At 43.6% G+C, this 24,139-nt stretch overlaps 1 protein-coding gene across 1 annotated transcript; it reads left to right on the forward strand.

Annotated features, from left to right (window-relative positions):
- The first annotated feature begins 6,336 nt into the window (after positions 1-6,336).
- RHOV (ras homolog family member V) lies at positions 6,337-22,585 on the forward strand. Its single transcript, XM_056547293.1, has 3 exons — positions 6,337-6,720; positions 19,719-19,777; positions 21,504-22,585. The coding sequence occupies exons 1-3, from the start codon at positions 6,495-6,497 to the stop codon at positions 21,942-21,944; spliced, it is 726 nt and encodes a 241-aa protein (XP_056403268.1). The 5' UTR covers positions 6,337-6,494; the 3' UTR covers positions 21,945-22,585.
- The last annotated feature ends 1,554 nt before the right edge of the window (positions 22,586-24,139 follow it).

The raw sequence follows: 24,139 nt of genomic DNA on the forward strand, positions 1-24,139 counted from the left end.
CATACAGCAGCAGGTAAGTACTGGAAAGACAACATGACTTCCTTCAGGACATACAGCAGCTGATAAGTCCTGGAAAGACGACATGACTTCCTCCAGGACATACAGCAGCTGATAAGTACTGGAAAGACTACATGACTTCCTCCAGGACATACAGCAGCTGATCAGTACTGGAAAGACTACATGACTTCCTCCAGAACATACAGCAGCTGATAAGTCCTGGAAAGACTACATGACTTCCTCCAGGACATACAGCAGCTGATAAGTCCTGGAAAGACTACATGACTTCCTTCAGGACATACAGCAGCTGATAAGTCCTGGAAAGACTACACAACTTCCTCTGGAGCATACAGCAGCTGGTAAGTACTGGAAAGGCTACATGTCTTCCACCAGGACATACAGCAGCTGATAAGTACTGGAAAGACTACATGACTTCCTCCAGGACATACAGCAGCTGATAAGTCCTGGAAAGACTACACAACTTCCTCTGGAGCATACAGCAGCTAGTAAGTACTGGAAAGGCTACATGTCTTCCACCAGGACATACAGCAGCTGATAAGTACTGGAAAGACTACATGACTTCCTCCAGGACATACAGCAGCTGATAAGTACTGGAAAGACTACATGACTTCCTCTAGGGCACAAAGCAGCTGAAAAGTCCTGAAAGACGACATGACTTCCTCCAGGACATACAGCAGCTGATAAGTACTGGAAAGACTACCCAACTTCCTCTGGAGCATACAGCAGCTGGTAAGTACTGGAAAGATTACATGACTTCCTCCAGGACAAACAGCAGCTGATAAGTACTGGAAAGACTACATGACTTCCTCTAGGGCACAAAGCAGCTGAAAAGTCCTGAAAGACGACATGACTTCCTCCAGGACATACAGCAGCTGATAAGTACTGGAAAGACTACACAACTTCCTCTGGAGCATACAGCAGCTGATAAGTACTGGAAAGACTACATGACTTCCTCCAGGACATACAGCAGCTGATAAGTACTGGAAAGACTACATGACTTCCTCCAGGACATACAGCAGCTGATAAGTACTGGAAAGACTACCCAACTTCCTCTGGAGTATACAGCAGCTGGTAAGTACTGGAAAGACTACATGACTTCCTCCAGGACATAAAGCAGCTGATAAGTACTGGAAAGACTACATGACTTCCTCCAGGACATACAGCAGCTGATAAGTACTGGAAAGACTACATGACTTCCTCCAGGACATACAGCAGCTGATAAGTACTGGAAAGACTACATGACTCCCTCTGGAGCATACAGCAGCTGGTAAGTACTGGAAAGATTACATGACTTCCTCCAGGACAAACAGCAGCTGATAAGTACTGGAAAGACTACCCAACTTCCTCTGGAGCATACAGCAGCTGGTAAGTACTGGAAAGACTATATGTTTTCCTCCAGGACATAAAGCAGCTGATAAGTACTGGAAAGACTACATGACTTCCTCCAGGACATACAGCAGCTGATCAGTACTGGAAAGACTACATGACTTCCTCCAGGACATACAGCAGCTGATAAGTACTGGAAAGACTACATGACTTCCTCCAGGACATACAACAGCTGATAAGTATTGGAAAGACTACATGACTTCCTCCAGGACATACAGCAGCTGATAAGTATTGGAAAGACTACATGACTTCCTCCAGGACATACAGCAGCTGATAAGTACTGGAAAGACTACATGACTTCCTCCAGGACATACAGCAGCTGATAAGTACTGGAAAGACTACATGACTTCCTCTGGAGCATACAGCAGCTGGTAAGTACTGGAAAGACTACATGACTTCCTCCAGGACATAAAGCAGCTGATAAGTACTGGAAAGACTACATGACTTCCTCCAGGACATACAGCAGCTGATAAGTACTGGAAAGACTACATGACTTCCTCCAGGACATACAGCAGCTGGTAAGTACTGGAAAGACTACATGACTTCCTCCAGGACATAAAGCAGCTGGTAAGTACTGGAAAGATTACATGACTTCCTCCAGGACAAACAGCAGCTGATAAGTACTGGAAAGACTACCCAACTTCCTCTGGAGCATACAGCAGCTGGTAAGTACTGGAAAGACTATATGTTTTCCTCCAGGACATAAAGCAGCTGATAAGTACTGGAAAGACTACATGACTTCCTCCAGGACATACAGCAGCTGATAAGTACTGGAAAGACTACATGACTCCCTCTGGAGCATACAACAGCTGATAAGTATTGGAAAGACTACATGACTTCCTCCAGAGCATACAGCAGCTGATAAGTACTGGAAAGACTACATGACTTCCTCCAGGACATACAGCAGCTGATAAGTACTGGAAAGACTACATGACTTCCTCCAGGACATATAGCAGCAGATAAGTACTGGAAAGATTACATAGTCTCTACCGGGGGGCATTTGTTTCTACATTTTGGAGATCTTTTTTGTAAAAACTTGAGCCCAATGACCAGACTGAGGGCCTGAATGAGTCTTTAGAACAGTGGTCTCAAACTGTGGCCCTCCAGATGTTGCAAAACTTCAACTCCCAACATGCCCGGACAGCCAAAGGCTGTCCGAGCATGGTGGGAGTTGAAGTTTTGCAACATCTGGAGGGCCATGGTTTGAGACCACTGCTTTAGTACAATACCTGAGGTGTCCCATATCTGACCATCAGACTAATTGGGGTCTTATCTGGCCTTGGCCAAAAACAATCACGATAAACGCAATTCTAGGTTTCACCTCCTTTGTTCCTCAGTATCTATCCCCTGCTCTGCTGATCCTGAAGTCAATGATCTGTCATGTTTGGTGATCAGTGCACAGATCCTAGGACGTCCAGAAGAAAGGGGCTGACAAAAAACCTTCTTAGGGTCTGGAATTATCTTAAAGTTTGGCTTTCTACAAAAAAAAAAAAAGGTACCTTTAAATGTATAGGCGTTTTTTTTCTTTGGCTTCCTCCCCCAACGTGTTTCTCATTACAAGTCATGTGATTCTTTCATCATGGCACTCAAGTATCTCAATAAAAAATTGGGGGGAAAGACGTTAGAAAAAAAACGCAAAAATATACGTGCACATGTGGTGTTTTTTTTTGTTCACAAAATTTAAATACTGCCCTCTCATTTATATATATATATATATATATATATATATATATATTATATATATATATTTTTTTTTTATTATAATTTTTTTTTTCAAAAATAGTGTGTATCATTATAGTCATTTTTTTTCACCCTACGTGTTTCTCATTACAAGTCATGTGATTTTTCATCATGGGACTCCAGGATTTTGATCTTAAAATCTTAATCCTTCCAGTACTCATCAGCTGCTTAAGTTGAGTTGTTCTTTTCAGTCTGACCACAATGCTCTCTGCTGACACCTCTGTCTGTCTCAGGAACTGTCCAGAGCAGGAGAGGTTTGCTATGGGGATTTTCTCCTGCTCTGGACAGTTCCTGACATGGACAGAGGTGTCAGCAGAGAGCACTGTGGTCAGACAGAAAAGAACCACTCAACTTCAGCAGCTGATAAGTACTGGAAGGATTAAGATTTTTTTTTCATAGAAGTAATTTAAAAATCTGTTTAAGTTTCTGGAGCCAGTTGATATGAAAAAAATTGGTTTTCATAGGAATTCCCCTTTAAAAAAAAATCCCGACAGCTATCTCTATAAATCCCTGTTGACTCCCAGTCTATGGTTCACACCACATTTTTGTCTCCGTTACAGTCCGTATGCATAAACGTGGTCAACCACTTTTTTGTGTACGCCACAAAAAACGGATCTGTTATGTTACTTTTTTTTTAGAATGTAAATCATTGTTTCCTAACTAGTGTGCCTCCAGCTGTTGCAGAACGACAACTCCCTGCATACCCAGACAGCCATCGGTTTGAAGATCACTGCTTTATAGTAGAGGTGTCTGGCAGCGGCTTTCTCCCCAGTGAATACGCGAGTACGAATGTGTATAGAGGGCGAATTGGAAAATATGCTTTTTTGGCTGTAAAGGTATTTAGCTGAAGGTTAGCTGTCCAGATCCCTACATTAACATGCACACTCAGCTCGGCCGCGCATCCATGTGTAGTCATTGGGTAGAGGAGGGAAAAGCCACTGCCAGACACCTCCTATCTCCCTGAGAACAAATGGATGGGGAATGTTGATATCCAATGTGCTCGATCTTTTCATGAGTGTGAATCAGGAGGCCACCATACATACTAGATCAGTGGTCTCCAAACTGTGGACCTCCAGATGCTGCAAAACTACATCTCCTAGCATGCTCGGACCGCCATCGGCTGTCCGGGCATGCTTGTAGTTGTAGTTTTGCAACATCTGAAGGGCCACAGTTTGGTGACCACTGCTGTGTTGTTCACGCTTTTGCAACATCTGGAGGTTTACAGTTTGGAGACCACTGCTATATGCTCCCTGATTTTGCAACATCTGGAGGTCCACAGTTTGGAGACCACTGCTATATGCTCCCTGATTTTGAAACATCTGGAGGTCCACAGTTGTGAGACCACTGCTCTATTGTCCATGATTTTGCAACATCTGGAGGTCCACAGTTTGGAGACCACTGCTGTATTGTCTATAATTTTGCAACATCTGGAGGTTCACAGTTTGGAGACCACTGCTACATGCTCCCTGATTTTGCAACATCTGGAGGTCCACAGTTTGGAGACCACTGCTACATGCTCCCTGATTTTGCAACTTCTGGAGGTCCACAGTTTGGAGACCACTGCTGTATTGTCTATAATTTTGAGGCATCTGGAGGTCCACAGTTTGGAGACCACTGCTCTCTTGTCCATGATTTTACAACATCTGGAGGTCCACAGTTTGGAGACCACTGCTCTATTGTCTATAATTTTGCAACATCTGGAGGTCCACAGTTTGGAGACCACTGCTCTATTGGCCATGATTTTACAACATCTGGAGGTCCACAGTTTGGAGACCACTGTTCTATTGGCCATGATTTTGCAACATCTTGAGGTCCACAGTTTGGAGACCACTGCTCTGTTGTCTACGGTTTTGCAACATCTGGAGATTCACGGTTTGGCGACCACTGCTATATGCTCCCTGATTTTGCAACATCTGGAGGTCCACAGTTTGGAGACCACTGCTCTCTTGTCTATGATTTTACAACATCTGGAGGTCCACAGTTTGGAGACCACTGCTCTATTGTCTATAATTTTGAGGCATCTGGAGGTCCACAGTTTGGAGACCACTGCTACATGCTCCCTGATTTTGCAACATCTGGAGGTCCACAGTTTGGAGGCCACTGCTATATGCTCCCTGATTTTACAACATCTGGAGGTCCACAGTTTGGAGACCACTGCTCTCTTGTCCATGATTTTACAACATCTGGAGGTCCACAGTTTGGAGACCACTGCTCTATTGTCTATAAGTTTACAACATCTGGAGGTCCACAGTTTGGAGACCACTGTTCTATTGGCCATGATTTTGTAACATCTGGAGGTCCACAGTTTGGAGACCACTGCTCTCTTGTCCCTGATTTTGCAACATCTGGAGGTCCACGGTTTGGAGACCACTGCTCTGTTGTCCGTGATTTTGAATACATAAGCATGTTTGGCCAAACCGAGTGCGGATGTGCATAGAAGGGGGAATTGGAAAATAGATTTTTTGGCTGAACAGTTATTCGGCTGATGGATAGCTGCCCCGATCCCTACATCAACATGCACACTCGGCTCAGCTGTGCATGCGCGTGTTTTCATTCGGTTGAGGAGATAAAGTCGAGTCATAGTTTTGCAACATCTGGAGGTCCACAGTTTGAAGACCACTGATCTAGCGGTGGTTATAGTACATATGGGTTTGTCAACCCAACCAATCCTAGGGTAGTGGTCCCCAAACTGCGGACCTCCAGGTGTTGCTAAACTACGACTCCCAGCATGCAGTAGTCCCAGCATGCAGCAGCATCTGGAGGTCCACAGTTTGGAGACCGCTGCCCTAGATGGTTGATTGAGTTAACAAACCCTTATTTAAGGTGTATGGCCACCAAGATCAGTGGTCTCCAGACTGTGCACCTCCAGATGTTGCAAATCTACCACTTCCAGCATGCCCTGGAATCATAGTTTTGCAACATCTGGAGGTCCACAGTTTAAAGACCACTGATCTAGCATGTTTGAAGACCACCACCTTATACTTTGTCCTAAAAAAACTTATCAGTCTGATAAGTTCTCACTACGATTACAAGATGAGAGCATTGTGGGGACATGAAGAAAGGGACTGGAGAGAAGACAGTCCTGTAAGGAAGTCAGTGGCTCCAATTACCAGGGGGAGGAGGGAGGGTATAAATAAGAGCGGCTCCCAGCACCAAACCAGTTGGGGAGCTCAGCCTGACATGGTCACACCTGTTTAGCTTGGAGTGAGATGTACCTGAAATACAATAATGGTGACGATCCCTCCCGGTAAGGTCATTGGAGGAGCCGCCGGCACAGACTGACCCATGACAAGGGACATAGTGGATTTATCTTCCTGCCTGTTACTGAAGACCCCAGGACTGGCACCGTCATGCCCCCCCAAGTGATGCTGGATTGTTCTGAGGGCGAACGGCTGAGTCCACAATTATCCGGATCCCTTAGAAGGAGAAGTTCCTCCAGACCCAACAGCCAAGAACTGGGCATAAAGTGCGTCCTGGTTGGAGATGGTGCGGTGGGCAAGACCAGTCTGGTGGTCAGCTACACTATCAATGGCTACCCCACCGAATACCAGCCCACTGCCCTGGACACATATTCGGGTAAGTTCAGAACATTTTTACACATTTATTTATTTTTGTTAACTTTGCCATTGTGTGATATGGCATCCTATGATATGAAGAAGCCTCACAGGAGGTTTCTTCATAGGAGGCTTCCCCCATATCATAGGAGGCTTCTTCATATCATAGGAGGCTTCTCCATATCATAGGAGGCTTCTTCATATCATAGGAGGCTTCTCCCATATCATAGGAGGCTTCTTCATATCATAGGAGGCTTCTTCATATCATAGGAGGCTTCTTCATATCACAGGAGGCTTCTTCATATCATAGGAGGCTTCTTCATATCATAGGAGGCTTCTCCATATCATAGGAGGCTTCTTCATATCATAGGAGGCTTCTCCATATCATAGGAGGCTTCTCCATATCATAGGAGGCTTCTTCATATCATAGGAGGCTTCTCCATATCATAGGAGGCTTCTTCATATCATAGGAGGCTTCTTCATATCATAGGAGGCTTCTTCATATCATAGGAGGCTTCTTCATATCATAGGAGGCTTCTTCATATCATAGGAGGCTTCTTCATATCATAGGAGGCTTCTCCCATATCATAGGAGGCTTCTTCATATCATAGGAGGCTTCTTCATATCATAGGAGGCTTCTTCATATCATAGGAGGCTTCCCCCATATCATAGGAGGCTTCTTCATATCACAGGAGGCTTCTTCATATCATAGGAGGCTTCTTCATATCATAGGAGGCTTCTTCATATCATAGGAGGCTTCTTCATATCATAGGAGGCTTCTCCATATCATAAGAGGCTTCTCCATATCATAGGAGGCTTCTTCATATCATAGGAGGCTTCTTCATATCATAGAAGGCTTCTTCATATCATAGGAGGCTTCCCCCATATCATAGGAGGCTTCTTCATATCATAGGAGGCTTCTCCATATCATAAGAGGCTTCTCCATATCATAGGAGGCTTCTTCATATCATAGGAGGCTTCTTCATATCATAGGAGGCTTCTTCATCTCATAGGAGGCTTCTTGATATCATAGGAGGCTTCTTCATATCATAGGAGGCTTCTTCATATCATAGGAGGCTTCTTCATATCATAGGAGGCTTCTCCATATCATAGGAGGCTTCTCCCATATCATAGGAGGCTTCCCCCATATCATAGGAGGCTTCTTCATATCATAGGAGGCTTCTCCATATCACAGGAGGCTTCTTCATATCATAGGAGGCTTCTCCATATCATAGGAGGCTTCTTCATATCACAGGAGGCTTCTTCATATCACAGGAGGCTTCTTCATATCATAGGAGGCTTCCCCCATATCATAGGAGGCTTCTTCATATCATAGGAGGCTTCTTCATATCACAGGAGGCTTCTTCATATCACAGGAGGCTTCTTCATATCACAGGAGGCTTCTCCATATCATAGGAGGCTTCTTCATATCATAGGAGGCTTCTTCATATCATAGGAGGCTTCTTCATATCATAGGAGGCTTCTTCATATCATAGGAGGCTTCTTCATATCATAGGAGGCTTCTCCCATATCACAGGAGGCTTCTTCATATCATAGGAGGCTTCTTCATATCATAGGAGGCTTCTCCATATCATAGGAGGCTTCTTCATATCATAGGAGGCTTCTCCATATCACAGGAGGCTTCTTCATATCATAGGAGGCTTCTTCATATCATAGGAGGCTTCTCCCATATCACAGGAGGCTTCCCCCATATCATAGGAGGCTTCTTCATATCATAGGAGGCTTCTTCATATCATAGGAGGCTTCCCCCATATCATAGGAGGCTTCTTCATATCATAGGAGGCTTCCCCCATATCATAGGAGGCTTCTTCATATCACAGGAGGCTTCTTCATATCATAGGAGGCTTCTCCCATATCATAGGAGGCTTCTTCATATCATAGGAGGCTTCTTCATATCATAGGAGGCTTCTCCCATATCATAGGAGGCTTCTTCATATCATAGGAGGCTTCTTCATATCATAGGAGGCTTCCCCCATATCATAGGAGGCTTCTTCATATCATAGAAGGCTTCTCCCATATCTTAGGAGGCTTCCCCCATATCATAGGAGGCTTCTTCATATCATAGGAGGCTTCTTCATATCATAGAAGGCTTCTTCATATCATAGGAGGCTTCTTCATATCACAGGAGGCTTCTTCATATCATAGGAGGCTTCCCCCATATCATAGGAGGCTTCTTCATATCATAGGAGGCTTCTTCATATCATAGGAGGCTTCTTCATATCATAGGAGGCTTCTTCATCTCATAGGAGGCTTCTTCATCTCATAGGAGGCTTCTTCATATCATAGGAGGCTTCTTCATATCATAGGAGGCTTCTTCATATCATAGGAGGCTTCTCCCATATCATAGGAGGCTTCTCAATATCACAGGAGGCTTCCCCCATATGATAGGAGGCTTCTTCATATCACAGGAGGCTTATCCCATATCACAGGAGGCTTCTTCATATCACAGGAGGCTTCTCCCATATCATAGGAGGCTTCTTCATATCATAGGAGGTTTCTTCATATCACAGGAGGCTTCTCCCATATCATAGGAGGCTTCTTCATATCATAGGAGGCCTCCCCCATATCATAGGAGGCTTCTTCATATCACAGGAGGTTTCTTCATATCACAGGAGGCTTCCCCCATATCATAGGAGGCTTCCCCCATATCATAGGAGGCCTCCCCCATATCATAGGAGGTTTCTTCATATCATAGGAGGCTTCCCCCATATCATAGGAGGCCTCCCCCATATCATAGGAGGTTTCTTCATATCACAGGAGGCTTCCCCCATATCATAGGAGGCTTCCCCCATATCATAGGAGGCTTCCCCATATCATAGAAGGCTTCCCCATATCATAGGAGGCTTCTCCCATATAATAGAAGGCTTCCCCCATATCATAGGAGGCTTCCCCCATATCATAGGAGGCTTCCCCCATATCATAGGAGGCTTCCCCCATATCATAGGAGGCTCCCCCCCCCCATATCGTAGGAGGCTTCTACATATCGTAGGAGGCTTCCCCCATATCACAGGAGGCTTCCCCCATATCACAGGAGGCTTCCACCATATCGTAGGAGGCTTCCCCCATATCGTAGGAGGCTTCCCCCATATCGTAGGAGGCTTCCCCCATATCGTAGGAGGCTTCCCCCCATATCATAGGAGGCTTCCCCCATATCGTAGGAGGCTTCCCCCATATCGTAGGAGGCTTCCCCCATATCGTAGGAGGCTTCCCCCATATCGTAGGAGGCTTCCCCCATATCGTAGGAGGCTTCCCCATATCGTAGGAGGCTTCCCCCATAACGTAGGAGGTTTCCCCATATCGTCGGAGGCTTCCCCCATATCATAGGAGGCTTCTCCCATATCATAGGAGGCTTCCCCCATATCATAGGAGGCTTCCCCCATAACATAGGAGGCTTCTCCCATATCATAGGAGGCTTCCCCCATATCATAGGAGGCTTCCCCCATATCATAGGAGGCTTCCCCCATATCATAGGAGGCTTCCCCCATAACATAGGAGGCTTCCCCCATATCATAGGAGGCTTCCCCCATATCATAGGAGGCTTCCCCCATATCATAGGAGGCTTCCCCCATATCATAGGAGGCTTCCCCCATATCATAGGAGGCTTCCCCCATATCATAGGAGGCTTCCCCCATAACATAGGAGGCTTCTCCCATATCATAGGAGGCTCCCCCCCCCCCCCATATCATAGGAGGCTTCATTGCTGGATTGCTTCTTTGATTGAATTTGAGATTTCAAAATTTGAAATTGTCTGCAACATGTGAACACCACCTTACGGTCCTCGTTGACCACGTTATGACTGATTGACACTGATGGAGTTAGCTGAGAAGTAGGACAATAAATTCCCTCCGTCCTCTTTTCTCCAGTAAGTGTTACGTCCTTCTTTTCGGATAGAAGTGACAAAACTTAAGGGCATCCTGGGGAGATTGTGACTTAACGCTGAATAAAACTCCTAAGCCCCTAACGCCTTCCTGCCCAGAAGAACTTTCATTGTCTCCTCTTCTCGCCTTCACTTGGTCTCCTGCTGGGATGTCACAGCTCGCACTGTGTGTGGTGGGGGGTGGGGGGGGGGGTTTGTCACTGGGAATATGTTCACACACCGATTTTGTGAAGTGTAGTTGGGTGAAATCCCAAAATTAAAACATTTTAGAAAATTTACTTTTACTGCCAAAAATTTCCCAAAACCAAGAACATTCCCAAAAATGTTTGAATTTTTTTGAAACTACAGCACTATTTCTCTAGCTGTTCCAAAACTACAACTCCCATGGTGCCCTGACAGTCTTTGACTGTCGGGGCACCATGGGAGTTGTAGTTTTGCAACAGCTAAGGAGCACTTTTTTCTTTACATATTTTTTGCATATGACTCACCGATAAATGTTCCCCTCGAGATCCCAGACGGTGCGCTGACTTATTGCGTTGCAATGTCTAATCGCTTTAAATAACTATTATAATGGCTCCATAGACATAACACACATGCCTAGTCATGTGACATATTAATGATGATGTCATCGAATCACAGGAACCGATCAATAAACTGATTTTCCCTGCAACAATCCGCAGCTAGGGGGCACAAAAATCTACAATCTATCCAGATCTATGGGGTGAAAGACAGGGTGAGTAGGTGGCTGTATTCTCCTTTATGGGGTGGGATATGTAAACAATGGCCACCAGAACAGATAATGCATAGATAAACTAGTGGGTATAGCGTTTGCTTTTCTCGCCCCCCGTTTAGGTCGTTGACCCTTCATATGTTTGAATTCACCATAGCAAACGTCCAGCTTCACGCCATTGTGTGATCACCTTGTTAACTGGACGTTGAGGAGCTATTGTTCTCAGGTGATGGACGTCTCGGGTTCTCAAAGGCTTGGTCTACATAGACGTTAGTAGAAGTTGGCCAACCCTGGCGATTTTGGTAGGGCTGGTCAACTGTGTATTGGGTCTTGGGTGATGGACATCTCGGGTTCTCAAAGGCTTGGCCTACATAGACGTTAGAAAAAGTTGGCCAACCATGACGATTTTGGTAGGGCTGGTCAACTTTGTATTGTGTATGGGGTCTCGGGTGATGGACATCTCGGGTTCTCAAAGGCTTGGCCTACATAGACGTTAGTAGAAGTTGGCCAACCATGACGATTTTGGTAGGGCTGGTCATCTTTGTATTGTTTATGGGGTCTCGGGTGATGGACATTTCAGGTTCTCAAAGGCTTGGCCTACATAGACGGTAGTAGAAGTTGGCCAACCATGGTGATTTTGGTAGGGCTGGTCAACTGTGTATTGGGTCTTGGGTGATGGACATCTCTGGTTCTCAAAGGCTTGGCCTACATAGATGTTAGAAGAAGTTGGCCAACCCTGGCGATTTTAGTAGGGCTGATCAACTGTGTATTGGGTCTCGTGTGATGGACATCTCGGGGTCTCAAAGGCTTGGCCTACATAGACGTTAGAAGAAGTTGGCCAACCATGACTATTTTGGTAGGGCTGGTCAACTGTGTATTGTGTATAGGGTCTTGGGTGATGGACATCTCGGGTTCTCAAAGGTTTGGCCTACATAGACAGTAGAAAAAGTTGGCCAACCCTGGTGATTTTGGTAGGGCTGTAATGGGTCCTATCCATGTCTTCTGTCCATGGACGATTAATGCTGACACTATCTCCTCCAAACCCATCATACATGTGACCGTTTAGCTCAACTGTGCCTTCCTGTGCTCTGAATGGTGAGAAGACCTCTCTGGTGGCCTCGTATATATTCAATTCCTATAGGATCAGTCAGTTGAAATCTAATGCCTGATCCTTTTTCTCATCTCAACATCTCCTGCACATTAGATCAATGGTCTCAAACTGTGGCCCTTCAGATGTTGCAATACTTCAACTCCCAGCTCTTTGGCTCAGCTCATCAGGGACGTGCACAGACATTTTGTTGGGGCAGGGGCTCAAGTAGAAAAAAAGGACACTTCTCATTATTATATAAAAAAAAGTTTGTAAAAGCCTTACATATGTTAACACAATTCCTGAGGTAAGGGACCTCCGGCAGTCTTGTCAGCTGAATGGGACCCGCATGACCCCACGATAGTCCCAATCAGTGAAGGCATTATAGGGCAGGAGCATTAAATGGGCAGGGGCTCAAGCCCCCTTTTGAGTCTGTGTGCACATCTCTGCAGCTCATGTGTTCTGAATGGACGAAGGAGGCGTAAAGACCCCCATACTGAGACCAAAGTCGGCCGAACCAAAGGACTGGCCAGCTGTCTCGTGTGTATGGGAACTTCCCAACAGAAGATGTTGAAATGTAATGCCTGATCCTTCTTCTCATCTCAACATCTTCTGTTAGAGGTCCCCGCACACATTAGACAGTCGGCCAGACCTTTCTAGGTCAATGGGTTCCGTTGACTTTGGTCTGAGCATGGGGGTCTTTAGCCTTCTCTCTCCATTGAGAAGCCAAAGACTTCCAAACTCAGACCAAAGGACTGGCCAACTGCTTATGTGTATTAGGACCTTCCAGAAGAGAAGGATCAGGCATTAGACGTCAATATGTTTTGTTGGGAGGTCCCCATACATATTAGATTAGTGCTCTCAAACTGGGGCCCTTTAGATGTTGCAAAACTTCAACTCCCAGGTCTTTGGCTCAGTTCATGTGTTCTGGAAGGACGAAGACCCCTATACTGGGACCAAAGTCAGCCAAACCAAAGGACCGGCCACCGACACCCTGGTTGGTAATCCAATTTCTGCTGAAATCGGCCAGCTCTAGCTGTACGTTGACTGTTACGCCGAAATTCATAGGTTTGGCCAACTCTGATGTTTCTGGCCACATGCGGCAACCTTACTTGGATCCAAAAATCACCAAACACCACAATATCTATGACTTTTCCCCAATGGCATATGTTGGAGACAGAAGGGTTGAGCTTGCTGAAGGGCCTTGAGGACTTGGTTTTGAACCATTGTTGTAGAGAGTAAAAAAGGACATGTTAAAAATTCAACAAGCTTAATGGAGTACTCCACCCCTAGACATTTTATCCCCTGTCCAAAGGAGGCTTACGTTACCATCCCCCCCAATTCTTCAATAGAAATACCATGATGAAAGTCCCATGATTAAAAAAAAAATCACATGACTTGTAATGAGAAAGATGCAGGGGCTATAATAGAAATATAAAAGAAATATAATTTTTTATATATCTTTATTAATAAAAAATAATCATAATTATAGTGTAATAATATAAATAATAATTATAACAAATATAATAATAATTAAAAAAATAATACAAAATAAAAAAATTATACAAAATGAAAAATACTAAATAAAAAAATAAAAAGAATAATAATAATACATAAAAAAACTATTACATTTATATAAATAAAAAATAATAAATAATAATAGGACACTATTTTGGGGGAGAGAAAGCCACACAAACAGCCCATCAATGTTTGAATTCAGTTCTACAAGACTTCATACAAATGGAGATCATTGGGGGCTTCTATTTAAAAAAAAAAAAAAAAATGTTAATTTTTTTTTTTGGGGGGGGGGGGGGTGTATTCAGTAACGTGCAGATGACATTTATGTATATAACAACCTGCACGCCGTGATTAGTAAAAACAAAGCGAGCGTCGCAGCCTGGGAAGTCGCTGGTATCGGTTGACAGGCGTCCTTCCGGTTAGACAGGTTCCTCTCCCTCCTATCTGCTGAAGTTATGGTTTGATTCTTTATTTTTTTTCCCAGGCCTTTACAAGCTTGGCAGGTGACAGTACACACCGCAGTCGCAGGTCACGCCCGCCGACCGGCTATAATCGTTTCTCGCTATATATGGGAAAGAGCTGTCGGGAAGAAAGCGTTGTGGCTGCTCTCTATTATCATAGACTCTCTAATGGGAGAAGGAGCATTTTTTTTCTTAACTCTGTTATGTGACTTAATGTTGATGTGATCATAGAGAGGAGCGCATTACTAAAGCATGTGTATTTGGGTGAAGTAGTCAGATAATCCTGCAGTCAGCCTTCAAGAATTTTGCCCGGGGAGTGAAATTACAAGGGTTAAACTTAGGCCTAAAACTGGAAGATGGTGGCCATACGCCTTGCGTAAGGGTCTGTCAATCCCAACGACCATATAGGGCAGTGGTTTCCCAACTGTGGATGTTGCATAACTACAACTCCCAGCATGCCCGGACAGCCAACGGCTGTCCGGGCATGCTGGGAGTTGTAGTTTTGCAACAGGTGGAGGTTCACTGTCCGGAGACCACTGATCTAGTGGGTATGGTAGCCTCCTGATTCTCATTCAAGAATAAGAGGTATCTACCCAATGAAAACACGTGCATGCTCAGCTAACCCGTGTGTGCATGTTAATGTAGGGGAAAAAAATGTATTTTTCGATTCCCCCTCTATACACATCCTCACTCGGTTTTGGAAAACATGCTTATTTATTTAGTGGGGAGAAAGCCGCTGCCAGACACCACCTACTATGGGCAGAGACTCTACTTGTTTTAGCCCCGATGCTTGCTAGCTTTGAAAAATCAGTGCGGATTATAATGATAGAAATATCCGTCACATTAGATCTTTATCGCTGAAGGTCGGCAGGGTCGTTGATGTCTTGCAGCGGCTCTCGGTAGGCAGCCCGCGCTAGGCCGCGATAGCCATCATAGACTACAATGCAGAATCTGTAACAAAGGTAAATGTCTTATTATATAGAATAGGGGCCTTAGGGGCCCCTCCTGGCACTAGGGCCTGAGTGCAACTTGTAGCAGAAAATATAGCTAACATATCTTTATGATTAATTTTATTTTATTTACTTATTTATTTATTTATTTTTTATATATTTTTTTTATTTTTTTATATATTTCTTTTTATATTTCTTTTTTTTAATATTTATTATTATTATTTTATTTATATTTATTTTTTTTTATATTATTTTTATTTATTTCCTTTTTTTTTATTGAATTATTTTTATTTATTTTTATTTTTAAAAAATTGCATACGCAATTTTACAGCATTCAAGGTAAAGCGCTGTCATTTTACTGCCTTGCAAATAAAATAAAATTTAAGGAAAGCATCCGAACATAAAATCGATATACCGTTCACACAACCGGAAAGATTAATTTTTAACTCCCTTTTATTGGAAAAAGATGGCAGCCGGCCAACCGAACGATCATGTGACCCGTGTGGCCAACTTATGTAGTTAAAAAAAAACAATGTTAAACCATCCTGATCAGTGTTGGGTCATTTAGCCTTATGACTCTAACCTTGGCAATTAAGGGGTTAATGCCGTCCCATTGACTGTCTAATTATTTGCTATAAATATTGTTTACTACAATTAAACGCGCTCGTTATATGTTTACAAGTGCGAGAAATTACCGGTTGCGTGTATACTTGCGGTACAGATGGTAGACGGTGGTTTCATCTGTCATTTTTTTATTTAATTTTTGCTATATAGTGTTCATTGAAAATTACTTGGTTTACTAAATAGCCCCATTTTATATTATGTTGTTTATTTATTTTATTTATTTATTTTTCGAATTTTATCTTCATTTTTTGCCAGAGGTTTGTCCTTTTATTTATTTTATTTAATTAGTTTTTATATTTACATTTTTTATTTTTCGGCATAGGTTTGTTCTGTATTTATGTTTTTTTTTTTAAATAAATATATTTATTTAAGTTTAAGAATTTATTAGATTTTTTTTATTTATAGTTTTTCTTTTTTTTATAGGTTTATTTGATTTATTTTTTAGCTTATGTACGGTATTTAATTTATTTTATTTTTTGATTGACATTTTTTTCTTTTTTTATTGACTTTTTTTATTTATACATTATTTAATTATTTATTGATTATATTTTATTTATTCAATTTAGTTTATTTATTTAACTTTACAGATTTTTATATATATATATATATTATTTTTTTTTTTTTTGGGGGGGGGGCAGGGGAGGGGGGTAGAGTTTTTTCTATTGTAATACTTCAATTCAAGATGGTGCTGTTTACATTAGGCCTATATGAAATACTTCCGTACTATCAGTCCTATTAGCATTAAATGGAGACCGGTGGGAGTGAGAACACAATGTATTGATATTGAGATTTCTCTTAAAGCCTAAACCATTTACATTCCCAGTTTCCCCCCGATTCCTCATTGTTTCGGTCAGCTGGGCCTCACAGTGGGGGGGATTTCTTTTGGTTTCACCATTTTGATTGATTTTCACTGTTTGTTGCCTTTTTCGGGTGTTAGTGTACCCAGGCCGCATTGATCCTTACCTTTCTTCTTATGTTGGGTTGTTACTTCCTATTAAACTTTCCACCAGTTGTTTATACTGGAAACACAACCCCTTGTCCTACTGGTTTACACCAAAACCAACAATAATTGGGGGGGGGGGGGGGTAATGGAGTTTGAGCACTGTGTTCAGCAGGACCATCTAAAATGGTTCCCCAATGTATGCTCTTTACCCGTGCGTGGTCTTCAAACTGTGGAACTCCCAGAATGCCGGATGGCCACACCTGTCTTCAGGTTTTGTGTGGTATTACAACTCTGGCCCATTCACTTCAATGAGACAGAGCTGCGATTCCACACCCAACCTGAGGACAAGAGTGGCGCTGTTTCTGCAATAACGCAGCTATGTTTTTCTAATCCCGGAGAACCATTTTATGCTGGCCATACACCTTCAGTGGCTGCCTCTCTTTTTTGACTCATCCCTTCTAGAACAGTAGGGTCAGGAGGTAAATATCCGACAAGGCCGAAGTGTGTCGGTGGAGAGTCAGAAGGCTACCATCGGCTGAACCAGCAGATGTTAGTAGGTTAAAACAACTTTTGTCTAAGGTGTATGGGTGCCTTTAGACGTACAATTTAGCCAATTTTGGCTCCCTCAGAAATTAGGCATCCCCTGGTGCTAGTGTCATGATGCATACCATGTACCCTCTGGTCTTGACTTCTTGATTCAGTCTCGACACACCAGAAATGGCCACTTTGCCAGGGAGTGGGTGAGGCAGCTCTTCGTTGTAGATCCTGTTTCCCCCAGTAGGCACCAAGATGGGACCAAGAAATAAGGATCAGCTGGGATGTGATAAACCCCAGGACAGCAGCGCCGGGGAGAGAATGTATACCCTAGACAACCCCTTTAACAATCTAGCTATGAAAATCTGTGCAATGTTTTTTGACCTCACATAGAGCTCGACACCTCTATCTATATTTTGCTATCTTCTTTTGGTGCCCATTTAAGGTCCAATGAACTAGAGTCACCCATGATTTGCAAACAAGTTTCAATACCGGAGATGCAAGTGGATAACGTGAGCGGCCTAAGGTCACAAGGAGCTGACGTGTAACCCAAACCAGTCTTCCTTGCCTTCAAACACTTGAGCTGTGTTTTCATAGCAGAAGATTTCGCGCCCCTCCTCCCACACAAACCTTAGGACGCGTTCACGCTGTAAAATCAAGCTGGCCACACACAAGCTCACATCTTCCCTTCTAACAATTGAACTGGTTCCCATAGATGTATATGCGTAAAAAAACTGGTTGGATGAGACTGTGACTAAAACAATGGTTTGTGTTCCCATGTATGCGATTATGTATATGAGATCTTATATTATTGGTCACCCTTCACATAAGAATCTCCCCAGTTATATACAATGACTGACACTAGTCAAGGGATAAGGGGTAGAATCCTCGGCAAGCTCCAAAACTAGTCAAGCCCTGTAGATATTGTTGTGTTCAGTCACTTGGATCCAAATAAGGTCACCAAAGCTGGTCAGATATGTTAAAGTTGGCCAAACCCATCGACTTTGATGGAATCAGCTGACCATCTAAGGGGCATAGTGGCCTCCTGATGTGTTCCCCAATGGCATATTTTGGAGAGAGAAAGGTTGAGCATGTTGGATTTCAACATGTCCGGTTCCCAACCCAGTTCTCATGGCCCAACAACATGTTCAACCCTTCTCCCTCCAACATATACCATTGGGGAAAAGTCATAGATATTGTGGTGTTAGGTGATTTGGATCTAAATTAGCTTGTCAAAGTTAGCCAGATACCGGTTGGCCAAACCAATAGATTTCCATGGAATCATCTGACCATCTAAGGTGGTGCCTAGTGGACTTCTGACTTTTTCCCCCAATGGCATATTTTGGAAAGAGAAAGGTTGAGCATGTTGGATTTTAACATGTTTAATCTTTTTTTGCTCTCTAGAACAGTGGTCCCCAACACAGTCCTCAAGGCCGACTAACAATGTTTTTTTTCTGGCCTTCCATTGAAATAGAAGAGGGAAAAATTCAAATCTTGGCTGATGGTGGGCCTTGAGGACTGGGTTGGGGACCACTGTTCTAGAGAGAAAAAAAGACTGGATATATTGAAACCCAACATGCTCAACCCTTCTCTCTCCATATCCAGTTGTTTGCTTTCTAGACCAGTGATCCCCAACTCAGTCCTCAAGGCCCACCAACATTGGTTTTGTTCTGGCCTTCCATTGGAATAGAACTGGGAAAAATCCAAATCCTGGACTGTTGGTGGACCATGAAGTCTGGGTTGGGGACCTCTGTTCTAGAAGATAAGTTGCCACCAAAGTTATCTGGCAGTAACTCCTTATTCAGACTACATACTCGGCCAAGCCAAACATGCATGTCTATGAGAGGGTCGGGAGGTTTTGGACATCTGTAATGTCTGGCCAGTAAATCCGACATGTTTCTCTGTTGAAATCTGTCATCAGGGGAGAATCGGCAGGCCCTAAGCTACAATGGTTGGGCAGCCAAAATCCAGCTTTACCATAACAAGCAAATTCTCCACTTCTTTAGACCAGTGGATTCCAAACTGTGGCCCTCCAGTGATTGCAAAACTACAACCCCCAGCATGCCCGGACAGCCAACGGCTGTCCGGGCATGCTGGGGGTTGTAGTTTTGCAACAGCTGGAGGGCTACAGCTTAAAGACCACTGTTTAGACCATAAGGAGACACTCAAATGAGGTCTTTCATTCTCAAAACTGTGCATTTTTGTGTGTGTTTTTGGATTATTTTTTTAGATGTTTTTATGTTATTAACGTGCCATTTTTTTTCTTATGTTCCAGTTCAAGTGCAAGTGGATGGGGCACCGGTACGAATCCAACTTTGTGACACTGCAGGACAGGTACGTGCATTGCAATATTTATTTTTCCATTTATTTGTATTTATTTATTTTATTTTATTTATTTGTATTTTTTTTGTAACATTTAGTTGACCATTCACGGGCACTGCTAGTTGCTTATCGAGGCGAGAGAAGAAGACCAAAAAACTAGCGTAAGGAATTCCTTTTTATAGGAGCTCCTACACATTTGTCCTACTCCTTTTCCACCCATACCAGTTTGAGTAACAGCTGAAAGGATCATATGTGAAATTTTTGCAGAAGATAAACTAGTTTTGTTTTTCAAACGCATATCCGGCCGAGCCCTATTTTTGGTGACTGCACTGGAACGCAATATGAAAGGTCCTCCAGCTCCCAGTGGATCATATTAAAACATGGAAATGTTATTCTGGTTTCGTTAGAGAGATAAATCGCAAAAGATACTAATAGAAAAAAAAAAAAATGCAACAGAAATGCCGACGTGTTTCAAACCGCGTGGTTCTTCATCATGGCCTATGCCATGATGAAGGACCGTGTGGTTCGAAACACGTTGGCTGATCTCTGAAAAGGCTTAAAGGGGTACTCTGCCTCTAGACATCTTATCCAAAGGATAGAGGATAAGATGTATGATCGCGGGGGTCCTGCTGCTAGGGACCTCCCCGATCTCTGCTGTGGCACCCCAGACATTCGATGCACGGAGCGAACTTCGCTCTGTGCCGGATGACTGGCGATGCGGGGCGGAGGCTTGTGACGTCATGGTCACACCTGCTTGTGACGTCACAGCTACACCCCCTCAATGCAAGTCTATGGGAGGGTGCGTGACGCCCCCTCCCATAGACTTGCATTGAGGGGGCGTGGCCGTGACATCACAAGCCTCTGGCGCTGCACCTGACGCGCTAAACAAACGCCGGGTGCAGCGGGGAGATCGCAGGGCAGGACCCCCGTGATCAGACATCTTATCCCCTATCCTTTGGATAGGAGATAAGATGTCTAGGGGCGGAGTACCCCTTTAATCCTTTGAGTTTGCAATTAAAGGGGTACTTTGATGGAAAACTTTTTTTTTTTTTTTTTTTTTAAATCAACTGGTGCCAGACAGTTAAACAGATTTGTAAATTACTTCTATTAAAAAATCTTAATCCTTCCAGTACTTATTAGCTGCTGAATACTACAGAGGAAATTCTTTTCTTTTTGGAACACAGAGCTCTCTGCTGACATCACGAGCACAGTGCTCTCTGCTGACATCTCTGTCCATTTTAGGAACTGTCCAGAGCAGCAAATATGTTTGCTATGGGGATTTTCTCCTACTCTGGACAGTGCTTAAAATGGACAGAGATGTCAGCAGAGAGCACTGTGCTCGTGATGTCAGCAGAGAGCTCTGTGTTCCAAAAAGAAATAGAATTTCCTCTGTAGTATTCAGCAGCTAATGAGTACTGGAAGGATTAAGATTTTTTAATATAAGTAATTTACAAATCTGTTTAACTTTCTGGCACCAGTTGATAAAAAAAAAAAAAAAATGTTTTCCACCGGAGTACCCCTTTAAGTGTGTGACTTTTTTTCCTTATCTGTAGAAGTGGTTTACTGCTTACTTGGCTTGTTTGAGTTGTCTAATATTTACCATGTCAGCTGTATTGTCCTAAAGGGACCTTAAAGCTTTTCTTTGAAGTCTATAGAATATTGTTTATTGTGCCTATAGTCAAATCCTACTAGTTAAGCCTAAATGGTAGATATGACTTTTTTATCTTCTTCTTCACAGGAGGACTTTGACCACCTCCGCTCGCTCTGTTACCAAGAAACCGACGTCTTCCTGGTGTGCTTCAGCGTGGTGAACCCCAGCTCCTTCCAAAACATCACGGAGAAGTGGATTCCCGAAATCCGCACCCGCAACCCCCACACTCCGGTGGTCTTGGTGGGAACCCAGACTGACCTCAGAGACGATGTCAACGTTCTGATTAACCTAAATAAACTTCACGTCCGACCCGTCAGCGAGTCCCAAGCGCAGGCCGTGGCCCAGAAGATAAGAGCCCAGACGTACGTAGAGTGCTCGGCGTTGACTCAGAAAAACCTCAAGGAGGTCTTCGACACGGCCATCCTCAGCGCCATCGAACACAAGGCCAGGCTGGAAAAAAAGTTGAACTCGAAGGGTTTTAAAAGACTTTCCAAATGCCGCTGGAAGAAATATTTCTGCTTTGTTTGAACCCTTATATTAGACAATGGTGTGAACACGAGCTTGAAGACCACTGGTGATGATTGGGAGGTTTTAACAGGTGCTACACCGGCTTCACTTTCACTTTCACTTTTGTGGCTGTCGTGATACACGCAGGTTCCTGACGGGGCATCACTTTGACACTTATCATTTGTTGACCTGTGATATGAAGCTTTAACGCACTGTGAATGCGAACACAAGATGTCGGAGAGAGTTCGATCAACGTGGTCTTCCGATGGGTCCAATGGGACATCCTCCGGAGACCTGAACGGTTCAGATGCTTCAGCGTCCTAGAATAAATGGGACTTAGGGAAAAAAAAAACATTCTCAAACTAGATAACTGTGTGTAGGTTGGCCGTGGTCTCAGATAACGTTCATCGAAGTCCCTCATTGGGAGACCTTTGGGAACACAGGTTGTCCCTATGAAACCATTTACCAGAATTTAAGGTCGATAGCCAAATTACATGTCCATAGCTCCTGCTGTATGCTGCTATTCAGTCCTAAAGGGGCACTGGTGCCAGAAAGTTATACAGATTTGTAAAAATCTTAATCCTTCCAGTACTTATCAGCTGCTGTATGCTCCACAGGAAGTTCTTTTCCTTTCGAATTTCCTTTCTGTCTGACCACAGTGCTCTCTGCTGGCACCTCTGTCCGTGTCAGGAACTGTCCAGAGCAGAATAGTTTTGCTATGGGGATTTGTTCCTCCTCTGCACAGTTCCTAAAATGGACAGTGGTCAGACTGGAAAGAACTACACAACTTCCTCTAGAACATACAGCAGCTGATAAGTACTGGAAGGATTAAGATTTTTTAATAGAAGTAATTTACAAATCGGTTTAACTTTCTGGCACCAGTTGATTTAAAAAAAATGTTTTCCACGGGAGTACCCCTTTAAAAAAGCACGATGACCTGGCATCCCCTCTGATGCAACCTTTGACCTTTTAGAAGATACCATCATAGGAATACCCCTTTAATGTTGCAAATTATTAACAAGTATCAACTCTGAAACTCCAGCTATTGCACCCTGGTTGGACACACTGCATTAGTTGGGTGGCTGGTTTCTCCAAAATTGGTGGCTTTAGCTTATCCATATGGTCATCTTAAAGGAGTAGTCCGTGCAAGAAAAGGGGAAAAGTGTCTGATCACATGGGGGGGGGGGGGGTTCCGGCCCCTTGGACCCCACAAAATCTCCTTTATGGGGCCCATCCAAGGAGTCCTCCGAAGTCTTAAAGCAGCAGTCCATACAAGAATAGAGGAAAAGTGTCTGATCACAGGGGTCCGACCCTTGGGATCCCCCCGCAATTTCCTGGACGGGCCCGTCTTCGGAGTCCTCTGACCCCCACTTTCTGAGACGGGTAGGAGTGAGCAGGCTGAGCGGCCCGTCATTCCTACTCCTCTCGGAAAGTGGGGGCTGGAGCAATCTGAGGACAGGTGAATTGCCTGGCTCCGTATAGGAGATTGCGGGGGTCCGACCACTGGGATCAGACCCTTATACCCTATCCTGTGGATAGAAAATAAACTTAGTTTACCAAAGGATCCATCGGAGGCCTGCAAAGGGGAACCTTTATATAAATATATATAATTATTTCCTCTATGTAATGAAGGAGAATATGGACTCGCGGAAGTTTTGGGCAGAGAGAATTTAGCCAAACCTATAGAAAGTTGTAAAAATGTGAAAATTTTAATGTAAAAGCGAAGTTGTCAGACAAGGAGAATGTGTGATGAGGGATTCAGAAAGTGAAATGGTAGAAATTCCCGTCAGGTTGTAGGAATACAAAATGTAACTTATAGGGGAAATCCAGTGGAAATATTCCGAAGTCTGATCTGGGATTTCTGTTCCCGAAAATCTAATGGAATTCCCCATTGACCTGAACCTGGAGGAAACTTTTCTTTTGGAATGTTGCCTGAATTTCAGGGGGGGTAAAAAAAATTAAGATGTATTGGAAGATTACGAGGACTGGATTTTCCCTATAGGATGAAATCGTGAATTACAAGTAAAGTAGATTGAACGTTTATGGTGGTAAAACAGTAGGTGGCTTTGTGAAGATGGAACTAAATGATCGATGAGATTTACAGGTCAGTAGGTGGTTAATGTGAATATTATAGTAAGTGTCCAAAAATAATACAAAGTACTGGCTACGCCCCTGCCCAGGTCCTTACTGCTCACTACATCCTGGTCCTCGTACGG

Source organism: Hyla sarda, chromosome 11, assembly GCF_029499605.1.
Source record: "Hyla sarda isolate aHylSar1 chromosome 11, aHylSar1.hap1, whole genome shotgun sequence".
Taxonomy (NCBI): Eukaryota; Metazoa; Chordata; class Amphibia; order Anura; family Hylidae; genus Hyla; species Hyla sarda.

Excerpts from the sequence above, each read along its gene's own strand:
- RHOV (XM_056547293.1), top strand. The coding sequence starts at position 6,495 with ATGCCCCCCCAAGTGATGCTGGATTGTTCTGAGGGCGAACGGCTGAGT. Across the intron at positions 6,721-19,718 it reads TGCCCTGGACACATATTCGG|TTCAAGTGCAAGTGGATGGG; the intron begins GTAAGTTCAGAA and ends CTTATGTTCCAG. Across the intron at positions 19,778-21,503 it reads TTTGTGACACTGCAGGACAG|GAGGACTTTGACCACCTCCG; the intron begins GTACGTGCATTG and ends TCTTCTTCACAG.